The sequence below is a fragment of the Salvelinus alpinus genome, chromosome 1 (assembly GCF_045679555.1).
Source record: "Salvelinus alpinus chromosome 1, SLU_Salpinus.1, whole genome shotgun sequence".
Lineage (NCBI taxonomy): Eukaryota > Metazoa > Chordata > Actinopteri > Salmoniformes > Salmonidae > Salvelinus > Salvelinus alpinus.
In genome coordinates, this window is record NC_092086.1 from 108,670,032 (window position 1) to 108,696,011 (window position 25,980).

The 25,980-nt window shown below is 45.5% G+C and overlaps 1 protein-coding gene across 6 annotated transcripts in view; it reads left to right on the forward strand.

The window, feature by feature from the left end:
* LOC139538380 (guanine nucleotide exchange factor subunit RIC1-like) overlaps positions 1 to 25,980 on the forward strand; it is a 104,557-nt gene that overhangs the window by 54,271 nt on the left and 24,306 nt on the right. For all 6 annotated transcript variants that reach the window (XR_011667724.1, XR_011667727.1, XR_011667725.1 and 3 more), the window contains exons 8-24: positions 798 to 886; positions 1,718 to 1,862; positions 3,662 to 3,866; positions 5,525 to 5,731; positions 6,082 to 6,120; positions 7,033 to 7,233; positions 8,281 to 8,441; positions 8,939 to 9,077; positions 9,901 to 9,990; positions 10,575 to 10,703; positions 10,873 to 11,037; positions 15,851 to 16,141; positions 17,573 to 17,716; positions 18,638 to 18,796; positions 19,125 to 19,261; positions 21,067 to 21,362; positions 21,650 to 21,868. Coding sequence is in view for 1 of the 6 variants with exons in the window: in XM_071340360.1 (XP_071196461.1) it covers positions 798 to 886; positions 1,718 to 1,862; positions 3,662 to 3,866; positions 5,525 to 5,731; positions 6,082 to 6,120; positions 7,033 to 7,233; positions 8,281 to 8,441; positions 8,939 to 9,077; positions 9,901 to 9,990; positions 10,575 to 10,703; positions 10,873 to 11,037; positions 15,851 to 16,141; positions 17,573 to 17,716; positions 18,638 to 18,796; positions 19,125 to 19,261; positions 21,067 to 21,362; positions 21,650 to 21,868 (2,816 nt within the window). In the remaining 5 variants the exon portion in view is untranslated. The remainder of the gene's footprint in view (positions 1 to 797; positions 887 to 1,717; positions 1,863 to 3,661; positions 3,867 to 5,524; positions 5,732 to 6,081; positions 6,121 to 7,032; positions 7,234 to 8,280; positions 8,442 to 8,938; positions 9,078 to 9,900; positions 9,991 to 10,574; positions 10,704 to 10,872; positions 11,038 to 15,850; positions 16,142 to 17,572; positions 17,717 to 18,637; positions 18,797 to 19,124; positions 19,262 to 21,066; positions 21,363 to 21,649; positions 21,869 to 25,980) is intronic.

Genomic DNA, 25,980 nt, shown 5'->3' on the forward strand with positions numbered 1-25,980 from the left:
TGGCAGGACTGTCAGGACTATTTTTAATCTCTCACACATTGACACCTGGCTGGTTGACTGTCTGGCTGGTTGACTGTCTGGCTGGTTGACTGTCTGGCTGGTTGACTGTCTGGCTGGTTGACTGTCTGGCTGGCTGACACTGACTGGCTGACTGACTGGCTGGTTGACTGGCTGGCTGGCTGAACAGTGTGACTGGATCTCTTGATTGTGTAATTAGCATTCCACTGATGCAGAAAGGAAGGGGTTATAGAGGCCTGTGGTGATACTGTCAGCAGGATGCGCGTGCGGCTACAGAGTATTGCTGAGGTCAGCAGGAGACCGAGAGAACCAGAGTGACAGACAGTAGATGGCCAGAGTGACAGACAGTAGATGGCCAGAGTGACAGACAGTAGATGGCCAGAGTGACAGGCAGTAGATGGCCAGAGTGACAGGCAGTAGATGGCCAGAGTGACAGGCAGTAGATGGCCAGAGTGACAGGCAGTAGATGGCCAGAGTGACAGGCAGTAGATGGCCAGAGTGACAGGCAGTAGATGGCCAGAGTGACAGGCAGTAGATGGCCAGAGTGACAGGCAGTAGATGGCCAGAGTGACAGGCAGTAGATGGCCAGAGTGACAGGCAGTAGATGGCCAGAGTGACAGGCAGTAGATGGCAGTGATTTGAATCTCCAACCTTTCATCTAAATATTTATTGAATCATCACGTTGCCTTATTTCGGCAGTTGTTTGTCAGTCAGGAAATGTAGGCTAATTGTATTGAATGATGTATTGAATCTACTGACCGTGTTTCTGTCTGTTTCAGTGGCTCAGTGTTGGTGTACAGTATCGACACCACTACAGGGTCCATGCAGCTCTCCCACAAGCTGGAGCTCACTCCTAAACACTACCCTGGTACGTACAACCCCCCAAACGTACTACCCCGGTACGTACAGCCCCCAAACGTACTACCCCGGTACGTACAGCCCCCTAAACGCACTACCCCGGTACATACAACCCCCTAAACGCACTACCCCGGTACGTACAGCCCCCTAAACGCACTACCCCCGTACGTAAAGCCCCCTAAACGCACTACCCCGGTACGTACAGCCCCCTAAACGCACTACCCTGGTACCAACTGACACATGTACCTTTTATACAAACTACTACTCTCTAGTATCACATATTGTTTTTATTGTAAATAGTGGCATGTTTTGGTTTCGACTGGCAAATGCAGGTGGTGTTTAGTTCCCCTCAACACAGGCTATGTATGAGACAGAATCAGTTGATTACATGTTATGGTATGTGTCTGCCCCCTCGTGGAAGTGAATGGTATAAAATGAGAGTACAGCGTGAAATCCTATTGACCTATCCTAAACCTGAGCTCTGTTTTCATCATGGGAGATCCAGCAACCTATCTCTGTCAACAAGTGGTGAAACAAGCCGTGTAGTCTCATACCTCTTTCATGCTGCCTCGCTGTACTGTGCTGGTCTAGGACTGTTGCTGGAAAGTTAGGCCGGAAAAAACATGAGAATAATAAATCCAAGGACAGTTATGTTTTGGTTCAGAAGGATTGTGTTAAAAGGATATTTAACAAACCCTCCTTATTATAGAAAATATTCCTGTCTGACCTGTCGTCCGTTCCTGCTCTTCCTCCTCCTCTTCCACCTCCTCTTCTTCCTCATCTTCCTCCTCTTCCACTCCTTCCTCTTCCTCCTCCTTTTCCTCTTCCTCCTCCAACTCAGACGTGTGGAACAAGACTGGTGCGGTGAAGCTGATCCGCTGGTCCCCTGACTACAGTGTTGCCATGGTGACCTGGGAGTGCGGGGGACTGTCTCTGTGGAGTGTGTTCGGAGCCCACCTCATCTGTACCCTGGGGGAGGACTTTGCGTGAGTGATGCCTTCAAGTAGAACCCTAGCCTCTAGCACAATTACCTCTGCAGTTTAGTCAGCTGCACAGTTGCAACTTTATTTTTCTCCCACATATAAAAGCTTTGGTAATGTAGAAAACAGATGTACATATAGTGCATTCAGAAAGTATTCAGACCCCTTCACCTTTTCCACATTTTGTTAAATTACAGACTTATTCTAAAATTGATTAAACATTTTTTTATATATAATCAATCTCTACACAATACCCCATAATGACAAAGCGCAAAGTTTTTTTTGCAAATGTATTAAAAATAAAAACCGATCACATTTACATACGTATTCAGACTCTTTGCGATGAGACTTGAAATTGAGCTCAGGTGCATCCTGTTTCCTTTGATCATCCTTGAGATGTTTCTACAACTTGATTGGAGTCCACCTGTGGTAAATTCAATTGATTGGACATGATTTGGAAAGGCACACACCTGTCTATATAAGGTCCACAGTTGACACTTCATGTCAAAGCAAAAACCATTGTGTCAAGGCACACATCTGAGGAAGGTTACCAAAACATTTCTGCAGCATTGAAAGTCCCCAAGAACAGTGGCCTCCATCATTGTTAAATGGAAGAAGTTTAGAACCACCAAGACTCTTCTGGCTGCCCGGCCAAACTGAGCAATCGGGGGAGAAGGGCCATGGTCAGGGAGGTGACCAAGAACCAGATGCTCACTCTGACAGAGCTAAAGAGTTCCTCTGTGGAGATGGGAGAACCTTCCAGAAGGACAACCATCTCTGCAGCACTCCACCAACCAGGCCTGTATGGTAGTGGCCAGATGGAAGCCACTCCTCAGTAAAAGGTACAACAGCCCGCTTGGAGTTTGCCAAAAGGCACCTAAAGATTCTCAGACCATGAGAACCAAGATTCTCTGATCTGATGAAACCAAGATTGAACTCTATGGCCTGAATGCCAAGTGTCACATCTGGAGCAAACCTGGCACCATCCCTATGGTGAAGCATGGTGGTGGCAGCCTCATGCTGTGGGGATGTTTTTCAGCGGCAGGAACTGGGAGCCTAGTCAGGATCGAGAGAAAGATGAACGGAGCAAAGTACAGAGATCCTTGAAGAAAACCTGCTCCAGAGTGCTCAGGACATCAGACTGGGGCCAAGGTTCACCTTACAACAGGACAACAACCCTAAGCACACAGCCAAGACAACGCAGGAGTGGCTTCGGGAGAAGTCTCTGAATGTCCTTGAGTAGCCCAGCCAAAGCCCAGACTTAAACACGATCGAACATCTCTGGAGAGACCTGAAAATAGCTGTGCAGCGACACTCCCCGTCCAACCTGACAGAGCTTGAGAGGATCTGCAGAGAAGAATGGGAGAAACTCTCCAAATACAGGTGTACCAAGCTTGTAGCGTCATACCCAAGAAGACTCAAGGCTGTAATCACTGCCAAAGGTGCTTCAACAAAGTTCTGAGTAAAGGGTCTGAATACTTATATAAATGTGATATTTCCGTTTTTTAAATTTTGTATACATTTGCAAAGAAATTGTAAACTTGTTTTTACTTTGGGGTTGTGTATAGAATGATTGGGGTGGAGGGGCGGCAATTTAATCAATTTTAGAATAAGGCTGTAACGTAACAAAATGTGGAAAAACTGAAGGGGTCTGAATACTTTCCTAATGTACTGTAGATGTAAACATTCCATACAACAAAAACAAGACCTGTACACCTCGGTACAGACCGAAGATGGCGCTCTTTCACTGACTTCATATTAGGGTGCATTTTGGTATACTATTCTGCCCTCCCATCTCTCTCCAGGTATCGGTCAGACGGCACTAAAAAGAAACCTATAAATATCAGCTCAATGTGCTGGGGAGCGGAGGGCTACCAGCTGTGGGTCATCACCAGCAGAGAGGAGACGGAGCTAGTAGAGAACATGGAGGAGGCTCCTCCCCAGACCCAGCAGGCTGGCATACTGCAGTTCCACTTCATCAAGAGCGCCCTCACGGTCAACCCTTGCACGGTAATGATATGGACGTGGCATTATACACACACACACCCTGTCACCCACTTACAGTGCCTCGGAAAGTAGGCACACCCCTTGACTTTTACCAAATGGCGTTGTTACAAACAAGGATTAAAATTGATTTATTTGTAATTGTTAACTATCTACACAAAACACTTTAATGTCAAAGTGGAAGAAAAATATGTGTATATATATATATTTTTTTACAAATAATATAAGTATTCAACCCCTTGAGTTAATACATGTTAGAATCACCTTTGGCAGTGATTACAGCTGTGAGTCTTCATGGATAATTCTCAAAGAGCTTTGCACACCTAGATTGTACAATATTTGCCCATTATTCTTTCAAAAATATTTCAAGCTCTGTCAAGTTGGATATTGATCATTGCTAGACAGCTGCCATTTTCAGGTCTTGCCATAGATTTTCAAGCTGATTTTTAAGTCAAAACTGTAACTAGGCCTCTCAGGAACATTCAATGTTGTCTTGGTAAGCAACTCTAGTGTAGAGTTGGCCTTGTATTTTAGGTTGTGTCCTTCTGAAAGGTGAATTAATCTCAGTGTCTGGTGGAAAGCAGAGTGAGCCAGGTTTTCCTCTAGGATTTTTGCCTGTGCTCCATTCTGTTTATTTATATCCTAAAAAACTCCCCAGTCCTTGCTGATGATGAGCTCATCCATAATGTGATGCAGCCACTACCATGCTTGGAACATATGAAGTGTTACTTAGTGATGTGTTGGATTTAACACTTTTCTATTCAGGACAAAAAGTTCATTTATTTGCCACATTTTTTGCAGTATTTCTTTAGTGCCTTGTTGCAAACAGGATGCATGTTTTGGAATATTTGTATTATGTACAAGCTTCCTTTTCACTCTGTCATTTAGGTTAGTATTGTGGAGTAACTACAATGTTGTTGATCCATCCTCCGTTTTCTCTTATCACAGCCATTAAACTCTGTAACTGTTTGAAAGATACCATTGGCCTCATCGTGAATTCCCTAAGCTGTTTCTTTCCTCTCTGGCAACTAAGTTAGGAAGGGCTCCTGTATCTTTGTAGTAACTGGGTGTATTGATACACCATCCAAAGTGTAAATAATTACTTCACCATGCTCAAAGTGATAGAGGTGATTTCACTGCTCGACTCAGGGACCTTACAATTATCTGTATGTGTGGGGTACAGAGATGGGGTAGTCGTTTAAAAATCATGTTAAACACTTATTGCACAGAGTGAGTCTGCAACTTATTATGTGACTTGTTAAGCACATTTTTACTCCTGAACTTATTTAGAATGCTTATTCATTTTTAATTGGTATGTAAACATTTCTAAAAACATAATTCCACTTTAACATTATGGGGTATTGTGTGTGTAGGCCAGTGACAAAAAAAATCGAAATTTACAATTTTTTTAAATTTAGCCTGCATCACAACAAAATGTGGAAAGTCCAGGGGTGTGAATACTTTCTGAAGGCACGTCCACATGAATACACAGATGGTGTATTTGGGGTTTTAGGCTGGGTGCTTCCTGTATAGCACCTGTATAGCACTTTGTGACATTGGCTGATGTAAAAAGGGCTTTAAAAATAAGTTTGATTGTGTATGAAAAAGTGATGTATTCTGCATAGTCTTTTATATGAGGAATAATGAGTACCTGTTGTCTCCAGAGTAACCAGGAGCAGGTGTTACTTCACGGGGAGGACCGTCTCTACCTAACCTGTGGTGACCCCACCCAGCTCCCCTCTAGCAGCTCAGAGAGCCCCCATAACCTCCCCCACGGCGGGGAGAGCAGCCCCCCCCACCACCCCTCGCCCAACTCTACCTCTCAGGGACTCAGCACTTTACTGGGATACAAGCACTGGCACGTGGTCCAGGTAGAACCACCATATACTCTTCTTAGTTGGCTATCTATCTCTTCTTAGTTGGCTATCTATCTCTTCTTAGTTGGCTATCTATCTCTTCTTAGTTGGCCATCTATCTCTTCTTAGTTGGCCATCTATCTCTTCTTAGTTGGCCATCTATCTCTTCTTAGTTGGCCATCTATCTCTTCTTAGTTGGCCATCTATCTCTTCTTAGTTGGCCATCTATCTCTTGCTTAATCCTTTTTGAACATTATGTCAGTGGATAATTTACAGTCTGTTATGAGAATCCCCTTCAGATTTAGCCCTCATTTGAGCTGCAGAAGAGTTGTATCGTCCTGTCAGTAATACCGTCTTTCTTGTAGATTCACAGTACATACCTAGAGAGCAACTGGCCTATACGGGTGAGTGTGAGGGGGGGGGGGGGGTCGGTGTGAGGGGGGGTGTGTCGGTCTGTCTGTCGGGGTGAGGGTGGGTGGGTGGGTGGGTGGTTGTGTCGATGGGTCTGTCTCTCTGTGTGTGTGTGTCTTTGTGTGTGTGTGTGTCAGGCTGTCTTGTCTGTCTGTCTGTCAGTCTGTCTGTGTCTTGTCTGTCTGTCTGTCAGGCTGTCCTGTCTGTCTGTCAGTCTGTCTGTGTCTTGTCTGTCTGGTCTGTCAGGCTGTCTTGTCTGTCTGTCTGTCAGGCTGTCTGTCTGTCTGTCAGGCTGTCTTGTCTGTCTGTCTGTCAGGCTGTCTTGTCTGTGTCTGTCTGTCTGTCTGTATGTCAGGCTGTCTTGTCTGTATGTCAGGCTGTCTTGTCTGTCTCTGTCTGTCAGGCTGTCTTGTCTGTCTCTGTCTGTCAGGCTGTCTTGTCTGTCTCTGTCTGTCTGTCAGGCTGTCTTGTCTTGTCTGTCTGTCAGGCTGTCTTGTCTTGTCTGTCTGTCAGGCTGTCTTGTCTTGTCTGTCTGTCAGGCTGTCTTGTCTGTCTGTCAGGCTGTCTTGTCTGTCTCTGTCTGTCTCTGTCTGTCAGGCTGTCTTGTCTGTCTCTGTCTGTCTGTCAGGCTGTCTTGTCTGTCTGTCAGGCTGTCTTGTCTTGTCTGTCTGTCAGGCTGTCTTGTCTTGTCTGTCTGTCAGGCTGCCTTGTCTTGTCTGTCTGTCAGGCTGTCTTGTCTGTCTTGTCTGCCTTGTCTGTCTGTCTTGTCTGTCTTGTCAGGCGGTGTGTCCTGTCTGTCTGTCAGGCTCTGTGGGTGTCTGTCTGTCTGTGGGTGTCGGTGGGTGGGTGTGTCGGTGGGTGTGCTCCTGGTAAAGTGGTCTTTTGATGTCCTTGTGCGTGTCTAGTTTGCAGCCATAGACACAGCAGGCCAGTGTATAGCTGTAGCAGGGAGACGTGGATTTGCACATTACTCCATGTCCTCCAGGAAATGGAAGCTGTTTGGGAACATCACTCAGGAGCAGAACATGACCGTGACAGGGGGGCTGGTCTGGTGGAACGGCTTTGTTGTTGTTGCCTGTTACAATTTCATCGACCGGCAAGAAGAGGTGAGACAACATGACAGGATATGATACAACACGTCACAATATGACACAATATGATACGACGCAACACGATATGACCCGACCCGACGCAAACGACGCGACGCAATACGACCCGGCACAATACGACGCGATACGGCACGATATGACATGACGCAATACGACGCGATACGACATGACGCAATACGACGCGATACGACACAGTACATACAAAGTGATACGACACAATACGCCTCGCCACGACACAATACGACGCGATACGGCACGATATGACATGACGCAATACGACGCGATACGACACAGTACATACAAAGTGATACGACACAATACGCCTCGCCACGACACAATACGACGCGATACGGCACGATATGACATGACGCAATACGACGCGATACGACACAGTACATACAAAGTGATACGACACAATACGCCTCGCCACGACACAATACGACGCGATACGGCACGATATGACATGACGCAATACGACGCGATACGACACAGTACATACAAAGTGATACGACACAATACGCCTCGCCACGACACAGTACAATACGACACGACGCAATACGACACAGTACAATACGACACGATACGACGCAATACGGCACAGTACAATACGACACGATACGACGCAATACGGCACAGTATAATACGACACGATACGACGCAATACGACACAGTACAATACGGCACGACACAACACAATACAATACGACGCGATACGACGCGACACGACAGTACAATACGACACGACGCAATACGACAGTACAATATGACACGACATAGATAACTGGATCACAATACCCCTCTTTGTTCACTACACTATTCTCATTGTATTTGGATGAGGCGCGGAGGGGCTGGGCGCGGACGGGCTGCGTTTTCCCCAGCTGATGGATTCAGTTAATGATTGTTTGATTGGATTGACCGACTGATTGATTGAGAGACGAGAAGAACAGCAGTATTGAATGTTTCTCCTGTCCTCCTGGCTAGCTCTGTCTCTACATGATTGGTAGATCTATACAGTAGATGTAATGATTGTTTCTCCCTGGCTAGCTGCGTCTGTACCTGCGGTCATCTAACCTGGATAACACCTTCTCCTCCGTCACCAAGCTGCACTCTGGCACTCTGCTGCTCAACGTGTTCAGAGACATGATCATCCTCTTCAGAGCAGACTGCTCCATCTGCCTCTACAGCATGGAGAGGAGACACGACGGGTAGGGTGGTACACACATGCTTAGGACAGGCACAGGCATGCACACAAACTCATACTCAACAAGAAAACTTATCTCACTCTCACACACAACATTACTAGCAGGCAGGACAGGTACTGAATGTCACCTGACCCAGAAGGTCTCAGACAGTAATCAGTAGTGTTGTGAAATGAAAGTCACGAGAACTTTGTGGGGAAAAACCCAGTAATACTTATCACATGATGAGATTTGTTCTTTCAGTTCATGAAACATGGGACCGGTGTAGATACGGAAAGAGCAATACAAGACACCATTTACACAAATAAGGAAGTAAGATAAACTAACAAGATGTCACAGTAACCTACTAAAGAACATTAAACAGTCCAAAAGGAAGTTTCATAACATTGGTTGGGGCCTTAACTGGGGTTAAGCTTTTACAACTGGCCAATACAGAGAATGTGTGTCTCTGTGTGTGTGTCTCTGTGTGTGTGTCTGTGTGTGGTGTGTGTGTCTCTCTGCAGGCCCAATCCATCAGCCAGTGTTGAGCTGCTTCAGGAGGTGTCCATGTCTCGCTACATTCCTCATCCTGCCCTGGTGGTGTCGGTCACCCTCACCTCCGTACGCACAGAGACCGGCATCACGCTCAAAGCCCCACAGCAGGTACACACACACACACACACACACACACACACACACACACACACACACAGACACACAACCTCACCTCCGTACGCACAGAGACCGGCATCACGCTCAAAGCCCCACAGCAGGTACACACACACACAGACACACAACCTCACCTCCGTACGCACAGAGACCGGCATCACGCTCAAAGCCCCACAGCAGGTACACACACACACACAGACACAACCTCACCTCCGTACGCACAGAGACAGGCATCACGCTCAAAGCCCCACAGCAGGTACACACACACACAGACACAACCTCACCTCCGTACCCCCAGAGACCGGCATCAAGCTCAAAGCCCCACAGCAGGTACACACACACACACAGACACACAACCTCACCTCCGTACCCCCAGAGACCGGCATCAAGCTCAAAGCCCCACAGCAGGTACACACACACCCACAGACACACAACCTCACCTCCGTACGCACAGAGACCGGCATCACGCTCAGAGCATCTTTCTTTTGTTGTTTTTCAGAGTCAGTAGAAAGGCCTCTAGTGTTCTAAGTTTTCAAAACTGTGACCTTAATTGCCTGCCGTCTGTAAGCTGTTTGTGTCTTAACGACCGTTCCACAGGGGCATGTCCATTAATTGTTTATGGTTCATTGAACAAGCATGGGAAACAGTGTTTAAACCCTTTACAATGAAGATCTGTGAAGTTATTTTTTCAGGGTCCTGAAAAAGGGACGTTTCTTTTTTTTCTTCTGAGTTTATGTACCGAGTCGCTCTGGATAACAGCTAAAGGATTCAAATGTAAATGTTTTCATGTGTGTGTGTTTCTCTGTGCCCGTGACAGGCCTGTATGGCAGACAGCATCATACTGAACCTGGCAGGCCAGCTCATCATGCTACAGAGAGACCGTTCTGGACCCCAGATACAGGAGAAGGTTCCCAGTCACATCCCCTATTCACCTCCTAGCAGGGTTGGGGTCAATTACATTTCAATTCAGTCAAGTGTACTTCCTGAGTTGAAATGTAATTGACCCCAAGCCTTCCCCCTAGTATTTGTATTTTATTATGGATCCCCATTAGTTCCTGCCAGGGCAGCTGCTACTCTTCCTGGGGTTTATTATGGATCCCCATTAGTTCCTGCCAGGGCAGCTGCTACTCTTCCTGGGGTTTATTATGGATCCCCATTAGTTCCTGCCAGGGCAGCTGCTACTCTTCCTGGGGTCCAAACACACCAAATGACATATAAAACAGCAGATAAAACAGTGAACTATGTTTGTACTGAATGAGCTAAAGATAAAACAGTACATCATATAACATCTCTACATCACCACATATCCACAACATGTTCAATACAACAATATCACAATGTGTTATAATTTATCTGACATTGGAATCATTACACCCAGCAACCTGTCACTTCATTATTGATTCATTCATTGGTATCATACAGGGTACATTATATAGTGTGTGTGTATGAGAGAGGGGTTGTTATGGTGTTTAACGCTCTCTCTCCCTCCAGCTGCCGTTCTGTCCTCCAGTGGTTCTGGCTCAGTATGTAGAGAATGTGTGGACGACGTGTCGCAGTAACAGGAAGAAGCGCCACCTACTGGAGGCTCTGTGGCTGTCGTGTGGAGAGGCTGGGATGAAGGTATACCTGCTATCTGTTTTTACTACTTCTATTGTGGATTAGTGTCACCTGTTGTTGTCTGTGAATGGCCAAATAAATTAACCCAACTAAAACGTTGTCTTTTGTGACTGTTGCTGGCTGCAATGATTTGACAAACCTGTTTCCTTGTCTTATGTTCTGTTATCTGAAGGTGTGGCTCCCCTTGTTCCCCCGTGACCATCGTAAGCCCCACTCCTTCCTGTCCCGCCGCATCATGCTCCCCTTCCACATCAACATCTACCCCCTGGCTGTGCTGTTTGAGGATGCTCTGGTTCTGGGAGCTTCCAACGAGACGGTGCTCTATGACAGCCTGCAGGTAGAGAGGAGTATCATATTATTATAGTAGTTATTATAGTAGGAGCGTTCTCTGGGGCTGGGTGCATCTAATGAGCAGTGATGCCAACTTAGCAATTTTGTTGCAAGATTTAGCTACTTTTCAGAGTACCCTGGCAACCTTTCTTTTCAAACAGCACCTAGCAACACATGTAGCTACTTTTAAAAATGTATTTGGAAGTTTTAGCAACTTTTGAAAAGGGACTCAAACGCTAAAATGCATTTTTCCCTCTAAATGACACAAAAACGATTTTCTCTGTCACACACTCAGTCACAACACGCGTGCCTGGCTGCAACAGTGCATTGTGAGTGACGTCAGCAGCAGGCGCTCAGCTCGTCCACAGGCAGCAGCAGGCCAGCAGCAATTTCAGCAAATTGCAAATCATCGTTGGCTGACTGCAGCAGCAGTAGTATGCGTTCGACGAGACAAACCCAATGAATATAGTCGGTCACGAATGTTTGATCTTGAACAGAACGTACAGCATCACTCAACATGTCTCAATCACAACGGTACAGCCAGAAGTACAGAAAAGAGTGGGAGTCTGTACCTGAATTTAAAGGGTGGTTGAAGCCAGTAATTGGGGATGATTGACGGGCATACTGTGCGTACTGCAAATCAGATATGTTTGCAAAAATGTATGACATCAAAAAACATTGTGCTACAGCAAAGCATATAAATAAATCAAAACCGTACAACCACACAACGCAGTCTACATTACCACAGTTGGTTAAAAAAGTGGATAACTGCAAAAGCGCAGAAGCTACTATGGCAATGGCCACTGCAGAGCATTGTTCGCTGCTAGCATGCGACCATTTAGGTATGGCTTGCAAAGCTGCCTTTTCAGATTCAGTGGCAGCAACAAACTTCCAAATGCACCGAACCAAGTGCACAGAAATGATTAGGGGAGTACTGGCTCCTTATTTTCTCAAAAGGGTAACATCAGATGTGGGGGATGAGAAGTTCAGTCTCCTTTTGGATGAGTCCACTGATGTCAGTGTCTCGAAATACCTGGGTGTGGTGATTCGGTATTTCAGTGCTAAAAAAATAACCGTTGTGTCCACATTTCTCGGGCTGGTTGAATTGGAGGGGGGCGATGCCAGATCAATAGCAAAGGTAGAAGTTGAGTTTCTTGAGAAGTGCAACATTAAAAAAGAGTATCTTCACGGTATTGGCACTGATAATGCTTCTGTGATGACTGGGGTGCACAAGATTTTAAGGTAAGAATGTGCATTGCCCAATTGGGTCTCATCTGCTGTGTGTGCCATCCTTTACAATTGGCTGTCAGTGCAGCATCCAAAGAAACCATCCCTAGGAGTGTTGAGTACTTAATCAGGGAAACCTACAACTGGTTTTTGATTTCCCTTAAACGGCACGAGGCATACAAAGGAGTGTACATCTGTCCATCACCATACCTTGGGTACCTTTTTGAGAGCACGGTGTACCCAACTCAGTCTTGCGCCAGAGGACAAAAAGGTAATTCGGAGACAGTGCATCAACTACATTGTTGCTTTAAGCAAGGAGCTGCAAGCAAGGCTCCCAGACAACCTTGAAGCCTTCGACACATGGCCTTGTTCAGTGTTAAGGAAACACTAAAGCACAATAAAGGCACCACTGAAATTATTAAAGTAGCTGAGCTACTGCGATACCAGCCACAAACAATTGATCAAATTGTTTCCCAAAGGAGAAACATCCATCTGTTTAGGTGGGACTCAACTGAAAATACAGTGGAGTTTTGGAGTGAAGTCAATAACTACACGGACTCTTCCGGGTCAAATCCATTTGAATAACTGTGCAAAGCTGCACTCGCTGCCCTCTCCTTGCCACACTCAAATGCGGAGGTTGAACGGCTGTTCAGCCAAATGAGTGTGTCACTGCACAATCTCAACTCCATACTCCCGGTGCGGTATGGACTGAAGCTGGCTGGTGATACCTGTTACCAGCATAAACTACCAGGTGAAGTTCTGCAGCAGTTTGGCACCACAGCAGCATACAGCTTTAAGGACACTCCATCCTCGTCTGCTGGTTCCAGCTCCGTGACAATGCAGTTGGACAGTGAAGATGAAGAGGATTTCCTTGCCAATCTATGATTCATCATATTTATAATACGTATGCAAGGAGTGGACTTTCTGGAACTGGCGGAGACACACAGCTGATGGTGGCAGTGTGTACTGCAGTGTGAGCGAGAACAGTGGCAATATCTGGAGGAAACCATTGAGCAGCTAGCCAGCCAAGCAGCACAACAACCTGGAGAGAGACATTATTTGAGATAAGTTGCTTGTTCAATAAGATAGCATATATACCTTGTTATTAGCTTGTACCTATAATTGTTGATCATTTAGGTAGCATGTTAACTAACTACCAATACACTGCTTAAAACTATAATTGTTCAGAATGTGTAGGTTTACTAGTTAAAAAGAAAATAAATTAAATGTAATTGTTCAATGTGTAATTGTTCAATAATTCAATGTGTTTAAAAATATCTGATCATATAAGATGTCTTTATTACTGTTACAAATAAAAATATGTGATAATAAACAAACAAATCTAAACTAACAAATGTCAAATCATATTTTTTGCCGAGATGGCCAGTCAATTTAAGTAACGTTATTGTGTGTCTGTTCTACGTAATGACACAGTTTTAAGTTAAGTAATGACGTCATCACGCAATGACATCACAACGTCATTTAGCGACTTTTAGCAACAAATCGACCTGCCTCTAGCAACTTCCCCTGAAAATGAGTTAACAACACTGCTAATGAGACTGTGTTCTATGACGGCCTGCAGGTAGGGAGGACTGTAGTTCATCCATCCTGCCCTGCCTATCTAAGGTCTTCGAAAGCCAAGTCAACAAACAGATCACTGACCATCTCGAATCCCACCGTACCTTCTCCGCTGTGCAATCCGGTTTCCGAGCCGGTCATGGGTGCACCTCAGCCACGCTCAAGGTACTAAACGATATCATAACCGCCATCGATAAAAGACATTACTGTGCAGCCGTCTTCATCGACCTGGCCAAGGCTTTCGACTCTGTCAATCACCATATTCTTATCGGCAGACTCAGTAGCCTCGGTTTTTCTAATGACTGCCTTGCCTGGTTCACCAACTACTTTGCAGACAGAGTTCAGTGTGTCAAATCGGAGGGCATGTTGTCCGGTCCTCTGGCAGTCTCTATGGGGGTACCACAGGGTTCAATTCTCGGGCCGACTCTTTTCTCTGTATACATCAATGATGTTGCTCTTGCTGCGGGCGATTCCCTGATCCACCTCTACGCAGACGACACCATTCTATATACTTCCGGCCCTTCCTTGGACACTGTACTATCTAACCTCCAAACGAGCTTCAATGCCATACAACACTCCTTCCGTGGCCTCCAACTGCTTATAAACGCTAGTAAAACCAAATGCATGCTTTTCAACCGTTCGCTGCCTGCACCCGCACGCCCGACTAGCATCACCACCCTGGACGGTTCCGACCTAGAATATGTGGACATCTATAAGTACCTAGGTGTCTGGCTAGACTGCAAACTCTCCTTCCAGACTCATATCAAACATCTCCAATCCAAAATCAAAGCAAGAATCGGCTTTCTATTCCGCAACAAAGCCTCCTTCACTCACGCCGCCAAACTTACCCTAGTAAAACTGACTATCCTACCGATCCTCGACTTCGGCGATGTCATCTACAAAATAGCTTCCAATACTCTACTCAGCAAACTGGATGCAGTTTATCACAGTGCCATTCGTTTTGTTACTAAAGCACCTTATACGACCCACCACTGCGACCTGTATGCCCTAGTCGGCTGGCCCTCGCTACATGTTCGTCGTCAGACCCACTGGCTCCAGGTCATCTACAAGGCTATGCTAGGTAAAGTGCCGCCTTATCTCAGTTCACTGGTCACGATGGCTACACCCACCCGCAACACGCGCTCCAGCAGGTGTATCTCACTGATCATCCCTAAAGCCAAAACCTCATTTGGACGCCTTTCCTTCCAGTTCTCTGCTGCCTGCGACTGGAACGAATTGCAAAAATCTCTGAAGTTGGAGACTTTTATCACCCTCAACAACTTTAAAAATCTGCTATCCGAGCAGCTAACCGATCGCTGCAGCTGTACATAGTCCATCTGTAAACTACCCACCCAATTTACCTACCTCACCCCCCATACTGCTTTTATTTATTTACTTTTCTGCTCTTTTGCACACCAGTATCTCTTCTTGCACATGATCATCTGATGATTTATCACTCCAGTGTTAATCTGCTAAATTGTAATTATTCGATTTATTGCCTACCTCATGCCTTTTGCACACATTGTATATAGATTCTCTCTTTTTTTTTCTATTTTTTTTTTCTACCATGTTATTGACTTGTTTACTGTTTACTCCATGTGTAACTCTGTGTTGTCTGTTCACACTGCTATGCTTTATCTTGGCCAGGTCGCAGTTGCAAATGAGAACTTGTTCTCAACTAGCCTACCTGGTTAAATAAAGGTGAAATAAAAATAAAATAAAATAGTTGTTGTAGCAGCAGCAGCTACAGCAGCAGTAGTCGCCCCCCCCCCCACAGCATCTGCTCTTTCCTAGCCATTGTTGTGGATTTTGTCGGCTTGGTGTAGGAGGAGCATAGTGGTCAAGGCATTTGTGTCAGAGAGATCTGAAACTATTTTTCTAGCCATGTTCCCTTTATTTGAGGGAAAGTGAGTCAGTGGGCAGACTAGGTTAAGAGATAAATAATAGTAGTAGCCTGTGAAGGATAGAGTAGAAAATAAGATTAAAAACTAAAATGTTTTGTGTCTTTTCTGCAGGGTCCCAGAGAGGGCCGGGAGTCCCTAGAGGGGTTGTTCCCCTACTGCACGGTGGAGAGGACTTCCCAGATCTACCTCCACCACATCCTGAGGCAACTCCTGGTCCGTAACCTGGGGGAGCAGGCCCTTCTCCTGGCCCAGTCCTGCGCAGCGCTTCCCTACTTCCCCCACGTCATGGAGCTCATGGTTCACGTGGTGCTGGAGGAGGAGGCCACCTCCCGGGAGCCCATCCCTGACCCGCTGCTGCCCACCGTGGCCAAGTTCATCACCGAGTTCCCCCTGTTCCTCCAGGTAACAGAGAGAGGGAGACTTTGATCAAGTGGTTAATTTATAAAATATATATTTTACCTTTATTTAGCCAGGTAGGCCAGTTGAGAACAAGTTCTCATTTACAACTGCAACCTGGCCAAGATAAAGCAAAGCAGTGCGACATAGAGTTACACATGGAATAAACAAACATAGTCAATAACACAATAGAAAAGTCTATATACAGTGTGTGCAAATGAGGTAAGATTAGGGAGGTAAGGCAATAAATAGGCCGTAGTGGTGAAGTAATTACAATTTAGCAATTAAACACTGGAGTGATAGATGTGCAGAAGATGAATGTGCAAGTAGTGATACTGGGGTGCAAAAGAGCAAAAATAAATAAATAATTAACAATATGGGGATGAGGTAGTTGGATTGGCTATTTACCGATGGGCTATGTGCAATGATCTGTGAGCTGCTGAATGTTGTTGCTTAGTCTAAGACATTCAAGGTCATGGTAATTACTGATAGTGTGTACTGTAGTCTTGGTTTGTCTGAATTCGTATCCTGTCACTACTTTTGACTTGGGCTCGTGGTGTTCCCCATTAGCAGCGGCGTCAGTTTGGAACAGCGGCATTCCCCATTAGCATCCTATCCAGTGGTGGAAGAAATACCCAATTGTCATACTTGAGTAAAAGTATAGATACCTTTTAATAGAAAGTTACTCAAGTAAAAGTGGAAGTCACCCAGTAAAATAATACTTGAGTAAAAGTATTTGGTTGTAAATATAACTATCAAAAGTAAAAGTATAAATCATTTCCAATTCCTTATATTAAGCAAAGCAGACGGCACCATTTTCTTTTTTTCTTTTCTTTTTTTACAGATAGCCAGGGGCACACTCAAACACTCAGACATCATTTACAGATAGCCAGGGGCACACTCCAACACTCAGACATTATTTACAGATAGCCAGGGGAACACTCCAATACTCAGACATTATTTACAGATAGCCAGGGGCACACTCCAACACTCAGACATTATTTACAGATAGCCAGGGGCACACTCCAACACTCAGACATTTATAAAAAGATGCGTTTGTGTTTAGTGAGTCCGCCAGATCAGAGGCAGTAGGGATGACCAGGGATGTTCTCTTGATAAGTGCGGAAATTGGACCATTTTCTTTTCCTGCTAAGCATTCAAAATGTAGAGTACTTTTGGGTGTCAGGGAAAATGTATGGAGTAAAAAGTACATCATTTTCTTTAGGAATGTAGTGGAGTAAAAGTTGGCCAAAATATAAATAGTAAAGTACAGATACCCTAAAAAACTACGTAAGTAGTATTTTTACTTAAGTACTTTACATCACTGCTCCTATCACTACTTTTGACCTGGGCCAATAGGGCTCTGGTTAAAAGTAGTGCACTATATACCGTAGTGACTGTGTCTAATGTAGCGCCGCCTGTGTGTTTCTGCTCCAGACCATCGTGCACTGCGCCAGGAAGACAGAGTTTGCCCTGTGGAACTACCTGTTTGCTGCCGTGGGCAACCCCAAGGATCTGTTTGAGGAATGTCTGATGGCTCAGGACCTGGACACCGCTGCATCCTATCTCATTATACTACAGGTTAACATACTCCCCTGTCTCATCCTAATAGCCAGAGACAAACATTATTTAGAAATGTGACTGGTGGAGCCAGGGTTAAGGTTAGGGATGGAGCCAGGGTTAAGGTTAGGGATGGAGCCAGGGTTAAGGTTAGGGTTGGAGCCAGGGTTAAGGTTAGGGTTGGAGCCAGGGTTAAGGTTAGGGTTGGAGCCAGGGTTAAGGTTAGGGTTGGAGCCAGGGTTAAGGTTAGGGATGGAGCCAGGGTTAAGGTTAGGGTTGGAGCCAGGGTTAAGGTTAGGGTTGGAGCCAGGGTTAAGGTTAGGGTTGGAGCCAGGGTTAAGGTTAGGGTTGGAGCCAGGGTTAAGGTTAGGGTTGGAGCCAGGGTTAAGGTTAGGGATGGAGCCAGGGTTAAGGTTAGGGTTGGAGCCAGGGTTAAGGTTAGGGTTGGAGCCAGGGTTAAGGTTAGGGTTGGAGCCAGGGTTAAGGTTAGGGTTGGAGCCAGGGTTAAGGTTAGGGTTGGAGCCAGGGTTAAGGTTAGGGATGGAGCCAGGGTTAAGGTTAGGGTTGGAGCCAGGGTTAAGGTTAGGGATGGAGCCAGGGTTAAGGTTAGGGATGGAGCCAGGGTTAAGGTTAGGGTTGGAGCCAGGGTTAAGGTTAGGGTTGGAGCCAGGGTTAAGGTTAGGGATGGAGCCAGGGTTAAGGTTAGGGATGGAGCCAGGGTTAAGGTTAGGGTTGGAGCCAGGGTTAAGGTTAGGGTTGGAGCCAGGGTTAAGGTTAGGGATGGAGCCAGGGTTAAGGTTAGGGTTGGAGCCAGGGTTAAGGTTAGGGATGGAGCCAGGGTTAAGGTTAGGGATGGAGCCAGGGTTAAGGTTAGGGATGGAGCCAGGGTTAAGGGTCAAGTAGTTAAAAGGCTTGTATTGATAATGTGACTGTGGTCCTCAGAACATGGAGGTTCCAGCGGTGAGCAGGCAACACGCTACGCTACTCTTCAACACGGCTCTGGAGCAGGGCAAGTGGGACCTCTGTCGTCACATGATCCGATTCCTCAAGGCCATTGGCTCTGGGGAGATGGAGACCCCACCCCCAACACCAACCACTCAGGTACAAGAAGGAACAAATTCATAATCTTTTTCTGTCTTCTACCTCTCTACTCTTCTCTCTCGTTCTGTGTTTGTCACACATTCTGACATGTTATGTTAGAGCTAAACCTCTTAATGCTTTAGTGTTATCTATGGGGATAATGGTTGAGATGGTCTAAAAATACTGTATAAATTAGAGACTGCTATTAGGCTACTGCCTCCACCTCTTTATAACTTGATATAGATACCCGTAACTGGCTATATGGTGCATTTACATTTGTGCAGAAGCCTGCTGTGTCAGAGGCTTACTGGATGAGTTTCCCCCTGATAATGATCTGTCCTCTCAACAGGAACCCAGTTCGACAGGAGGTTTTGAGTTATTCAGGAATCGCAGCATCAGTCTGTCTCAGTCAGCTGACAGCATCGCTGCTGGGAAGTTTAACCTACAGAAGACCTTTAGCATGCCTTCTGAGCCCTCTGCTAAGGGGTACGCCACACACACACACACACACACACACACACACACACACACACACACACACACTTTCTTTGACATCTCCTCTCTTTAGGTATCATATGATTCAAAGGCAGCTTTTGTTTGTTGAGTATCTAATGCATGGGTTCTTAAACTTTTTCAGTCTGGGACCCAAATTAGAAATTCTGTGTTTTCCTGGGACCCAAGCTTATGAAAATATGCAACTATACGTAAATATTGGTACATTTCATTGCCGTTATGCCTAAAACAAATGCAATATAGACAAAAACAAATAATGAAATACCCATATAAATATCTATTCATGTTTATTTTCCCCATTAAACACACCATTACATACCTGTCTAGGTTGGTACTGTAGCTGTTAAAATACAATAAATATTTTTTATAATAAACTGATTGACCAAATCACACAAGTTGACATTTTCAACAAGCATGTTGATATTCTGGGCTGAGTTTTTTACAGTGCAACAGTGAAGTCATGCTCAGCATGGAGTCTGTTTCTGTACTTGTTTTTTAAGTATGCTAGAGTTAGGAACCCTGACTTGCAAACTAGATCAGAACATCTTCTGCTTTCTCAGTCAGGCAGGAGACCGCTTCCTGCTGTAGATGAGCAACCCAGAACTCTTTCAAAAAAACATCTTGCTTCAATCAGTTTATTCCAGTTCAGAATGAAACTGATTACTTGTATTTTAACAGCAACAGTTCCAACCTAGACTTGTTTTCAACAATAATTTCTACAGTAAGATGTACAGTAGGCTTGATACCTTTTTCTGTACTGTTACTTAGGGTTGAACTATCAGTAACTAGCTAGCTTGCTTTGGCTAATGTTAGCTAGCTAGCTATTAGCTGTGTGCAAGGTCAGGGGATTGTTTGAATGAGACTCACATCTACTATATGAGAGAGTACTCCCTTATTGATGCTCATCACCTGTTAAATTACAACAATGTCTTGCTAGCTGACTGACTTTTCCACTGTCGAAGCACTGTTTCCTGAAGCTTTTGACCCTGTTCTGAAAGAACTCCTTGGGTTTACCATCATGCAGTGGATTTTTAGTTGTTTTCATTTGTTAGTTTTGAGACTCATTACTAAGCACTTCCCCGCCAAAACACATTGTTGGCGCTCCTCGTTATTTCACAAAGTTTGTATGAAACCAAGCGAGGAAAAACTAATCGTTGTATTTGCGTTTCATGACGATTGAGCTCAGTCAGAACTTGTGGCCAGCTTGAGTCCATTTGATGACAGCGGTGAGTGATGGTGAGTGAGAATGATGACAGCTCATCTGCTGCTGAACGCCACAGCTGCAGCTGCGTGGGTCACGGAGTGATCTTCAAGACAACTGCAGAAAATAGATGCTGTAAACAGCGAAACACACGCGTCTTCCTCCCACTCGCACCGCTGTTCCAAACTGACGCCGCTGTTCCAAACTGACGAGGCTGCTAAGCAGAGAGCTCTGTTGCACTTGGCCAGATCAATTCCAGTAATCAATTAAATAATTATAAATTTACTCTGACATGTTGCGACACACCATTAATGGATCCGCGACCCATACTTTTAGAAAGACTGATCTAATGTGTACTGAGAGGGATTGTCCTCTTCCAAATCATTTCTGGGCTCAGTACACTGACCCCACGGAGTTGGTCAGTTCCATTTATTTTTTATTCCTGTCGGCTCATTAGAGTTCGATCAGTTCCTGGATTGACTGAAAGTCGGATGGAATTGAGCCCAATTCTGGTAAAGCAGTGTATGTACTACAGGCCTTTCTCCTCATAGCTATAACACGTCTCTCCCTCCTCTAGGTCTGACAGGTGGTCTAAGGACAGTGACTGTGCAGAGAACATGTACATAGACATGATGTTGAGGCGTCACGCCCGCCACCTCCTTGAGCACGTCAGACTAAAAGAGCTGGGTTGTTTCTCTGCCCAGCTGGGCTTCGAGCTGATTGGCTGGCTGTGCCACGAGCGCACGCAGGTGGCGCGGGTTGATGACTTTGTCATGGCGCTGAAGTGTCTCCACAAGGACTTCCTGTGGCCGTTTCCTGTCATCCCAGCCGGCTCCATCAGCTCGCCTTTCAAGAACGGACACCGCAGGACAGGTGTGCATCAGAGTTTGTGTGTGTGTGTGTGTATTGAGGTAATTGGAATACTTCTGAAAGTGTGTGTGTGTGACTGCTGGTGCTGCAGGAGCTCTGTCCGTCTGTTTGCAATGCATTTTTGTCCTCAGCAATGACTGTGTCCCCCTCACCCTCTGACTCCATTGGGTGTGTTTGATGCAAACTTCGTGACTGAGTGCATCTTTTTCTCAAGTCGCATTTGTTTAGTTAAGTGTTATTTTATCATTGAATTAACTCTGCCCCTGTTTGTTCCTCCCTCCCTCCTCCAGTGCTGAGCCAGCATCTACTGAAGTCCCAGTCAGCAGACAGCCTGTTGAACAGTGACATGGACACAGCGCCCCCGCAGGCCGCAGCACGCAACAGCAACCACACCTGGCTAGACGGGCTGGGGGCTCTTGGACCTACAGAGCCTACAGAGATGGACACTGCCTTGTCCCACGGGGGGCCACAGACACAGGAGGCCTTCCTCTCTCCACTAACCAACAAAAGTAAGTAGTCTTCATCAGAAGATAGGAACAGCTGAGACTCTCTTTCCCTTAGAGAACTCAAATCAAATCAAGTTTATTTTATATAGCCCTTCGTACATCAGCTAATATCTCGAAGTGCTGTACAGAAACCCAGCCTAAAACCCCAAACAGCAAGCAATGCAGGTGTAGAAGCACGGTGGCTAGGAAAAACTCCCTAGAAAGGCCAAAACCTAGGAAGAAACCTAGAGAGGAACCAGGCTATGAGGGGTGGGCCAGTCCTCTTCTGGCTGTGCCGGGTGGAGATTATAACAGAACTATGCCAAGATGTTCAAAATATTCATAAGTGACAAGCATGGTCAAATAATAATCATGAATAATTTTCAGTTGGCTTTTCATAGCCGATCATTAAGAGTTGAAAATAGCAGGTCTGGGACAGGTGGCGGTTCCATAACCGCAGGCAGAACAGTTGAAACTGGAATAGCAGCAAGGCCAGGTGGACTGGGGACAGCAAGGAGTCATCATGCCCGGTAGTCCTGACGTATGGTCCTAGGGCTCAGGTCCTCCGAGAGAGAGAAAGAAAGAGAGAATTAGAGAGAGCCAAGATTTTCAAAATGTTCATAAATGACAAGCATGGTCAAATAATAATCAGGAATAAATATCAGTTGGCTTTTCATAGCCGATCATTAAGAGTTGAAAACAGCAGGTCTGGGACAGGTAGGGGTTCCATAACCGCAGGCAGAACAGCTGAAACTGGAATAGCAGCAAGGCCAGGCGGACTGGGGACAGCAAGGAGTCATCATGCCCGGTGTGCCGTGACGTATGGGCCTAGGGCTCAGGTCCTCCGAGAGAGAGAAAGAAAGAGAGAAGGAGAGAATTAGAGAGAGCCAAGATTTTCAAAATGTTCATAAATGACAAGCATGGTCAAATAATAATCAGGAATAAATATCAGTTGGCTTTTCATAGCCGATCATTAATAAGAGTTGAAAACAGCAGGTCTGGGGACAGGTAGGGGTTCCATAACCGCAGGCAGAACAGCTGAAACTGGAATAGCAGCAAGGCCAGGCGGACTGGGGACAGCAAGGAGTCATCATGCCCGGTTTGCCGTGACGTATGGTCCTAGGGCTCAGGTTCTCCGAGAGAGAGAAAGAAAGAGAGAACGAGAGAATTAGAGAGAGCATACTTAAATTCACACAGGACACTGGATAAGATAGGAGAAGTACTCCAGGTATAACCAACTGACCCTAGCCCCCCGACACATAAACTACTGTAGCATAAATACTGGAGGCTGAGACAGGAGGGGTCAGGAGACACTGTGGCCCCATCAGAAGAAACCCCCGGACAGGGCCAAACAGGAAGGATATAACCCCACCCACTTTGCCAAAGCACAGCCCCCACACCACTAGAGGGATATCTTCAACCACCAACTTACAATCCTGAGACAAGGCCGAGTATAGCCCACAAAGATCTCCACCACGGCACAAACCAAGGGGGGGCGCCAACCCAGACAGGAAGATCACGTCAGTAACTCAACCCACTCAAGTGACGCACCCCTCCCAGGGACGGCATGAAAGAGCACCAGTAAGCCAGTGACTCAGCCCCTGTAATAGGGTTAGAGGCAGAGAATCCCAGTGGAGAGAGGGGAACCGGCCAGGCAGAGACAGCAAGGGCGGTTCGTTGCTCCAGAGCCTTTCCGTTCACCTTCACACTCCTGGCCCAGACTACACTCAATCATATGACCTACTGAAGAGATGAGTCTTCAGTAAAGACTTAAAGGTTGAGACCGAGTCTGCGTCTCTCACATGGGTAGGCAGACCGTTCCATAAAATGTAGATCTATAGGAGAAAGCCCTGCCTCCCGCTGTTTGCTTAGAAATTCTAGGGACAATTAGGAGGCCTGCGTCTTGTGACCGTAGCGTACGTATAGGTATGTACGGCAGGACCAACTCGGAAAGATAGGTAGGAGCAAGCCCATGTAACGCTTTATAGGTTAACAGTAAAACCATGAAATCAGCCCTTGCCTTAACAGGAAGCCAGTGTAGGGAAGCTAGCACTGGAGTAATATGATCAAATTTCTTGGTTCTAGTCAGTGCTAAATACGGCTGCTAGAATCCTAACTGAAGTATATTTAGTGCTTTATCCGGGTAGCCGGAAAGTAGAGCATTGCAGTAGTCTAACCTAGAAGTAACAAATGCATGGATACATTTTTCTGCATCATTTTTGGACAGAAAATTTCTGATTTTTGCAATGTTACGTAGATGGAAAAAAGCTGTCCTTGAAACAGTCTTGATATGTTCGTCAAAAGAGAGATCAGGGTCAAGAGTAACGCCGAGGTCCTTCACAGTTTTATTTGAGACGACTTTACAACCATCAAGATTAATTGTCAGATTTAACAGAAGATCTCTTTGTTTCTTGGGACCTAGAACAAGCATCTCTGTTTTGTCCGAGTTTAAAAGTAGAACGTTTGCAGCCATCCACTTCCTTATGTCTGAAACACAGGTTTCTAGCGAGGGCAATTTTGGGGCTTCACCATGTTTCATTGAAATGTACAGCTGTGTGTCATCCGCATAGCAGTGAAAGTTAACATTATGTTTTCGAATAACATCCCCAAGAGGTAAAATATATAGTGAAAACAATAGTGGTCCTAAAACGGAACCTTGTGGAACACCGAAATGTACAGTTGATTTGTCAGAGGACAAACCATTCACAGAGACAAACTGATATCTTTCCGACAGGTAAGATCTAAACCAGGCCAGAACTTGTCCGTGTAGACCAATTTGGGTTTCCAGTCTCTCCAAAAGAATGTGGTGATCGATGGTGTCAAAGGCAGCACTAAGGTCTAGTAGCACGAGGACAGATGCAGAGCCTCGGTCTGACGCCATTAAAAGGTCATTTACCACCTTCACAAGTGCAGTCTCAGTGCTATGATGGGGTCTAAAACCAGACTGAAGCATTTCGTATACATTGTTTGTCTTCAGGAAGGCAGTGAGTTGCTGCGCAACAGCTTTTTCTAAAATTTTTGAGAGGAATGGAAGATTCGATATAGGCCGATAGTTTTTTATATTTTCCGGGTCAAGGTTTGGCTTTTTCAAGAGAGGCTTTATTACTGCCACTTTTAGTGAGTTTGGTACACATCCGGTGGATAGAGAGCCGTTTATTATGTTCAACATAGGAGGGCCAAGCACAGGAAGCAGCTCTTTCAGTAGTTTAGTAGGAATAGGATCCAGTATGCAGCTTGAAGGTTTAGAGGCCATGATTATTTTCATCATTGTGTCAAGAGATATAGTACTAAAACACTTAAGTTTCTCTCCCGATCCCAGGCCCTGGCAGAGCTGTGCAGATCCAGGACAGCTAAGCCCTGGAGGAATATGCAGATTTAAAGAGGAGTCCGTAATTTGCTTTCTAATGATCATGATTTTTTCCTCAAAGAAGTTCATGAATTTATTACTGCTGAAGTGAAAGCCATCCTCACTTGGGGAATGCTGCTTTTTAGTTAGCTTTGCAACAGTATCAAAAAGAAATTTTGGATTGTTCTTATTTTCCTCAATTAAGTTGGAAAAGTAGGATGATCGAGCAGCAGTGAGGGCTCTTCGGTACTGCACAGTACTGTCTTTCCAAGCTAGTCGGAAGACTTCCAGTTTGGTGTGGCGCCATTTCCGTTCCAATTTTCTGGAAGCTTGCTTCAAAGCTCGGGTATTTTCTGTATACCAGGGAGCTAGTTTCTTATGACAAATGTTTTTCGTTTTTAGGGGTGCTACTGCATCTAGGGTATCGCGCAAGGTTAAATTGAGTTCCTCAGTTAGGTGGTTAACTGATTTTTGTCCTCTGACGTCCTTGGGTAGGCAGAAGGAGTCTGGAAGGGCGTCAAGGAATTTTTGTGTTGTCTGAGAATTTATAGCACGACTTTTGGTGCTCCTTGGTTGGGGTCTGAGCAGATTATTTGTTGCGATTGCAAACGTAATAAAATGGTGGTCCGACAGTCCAGGATTATGAGGAAAAACATTAAGATCTACAACATTTATTCCATGGGACAAAACTAGGTCCAGAGTATGACTGTGGCAGTGAGTAGGTCCAGAGACATGTTGGACAAAACCCACTGAGTCGATGATGGCTCCGAAAGACTTTTGGAGTGGGTCT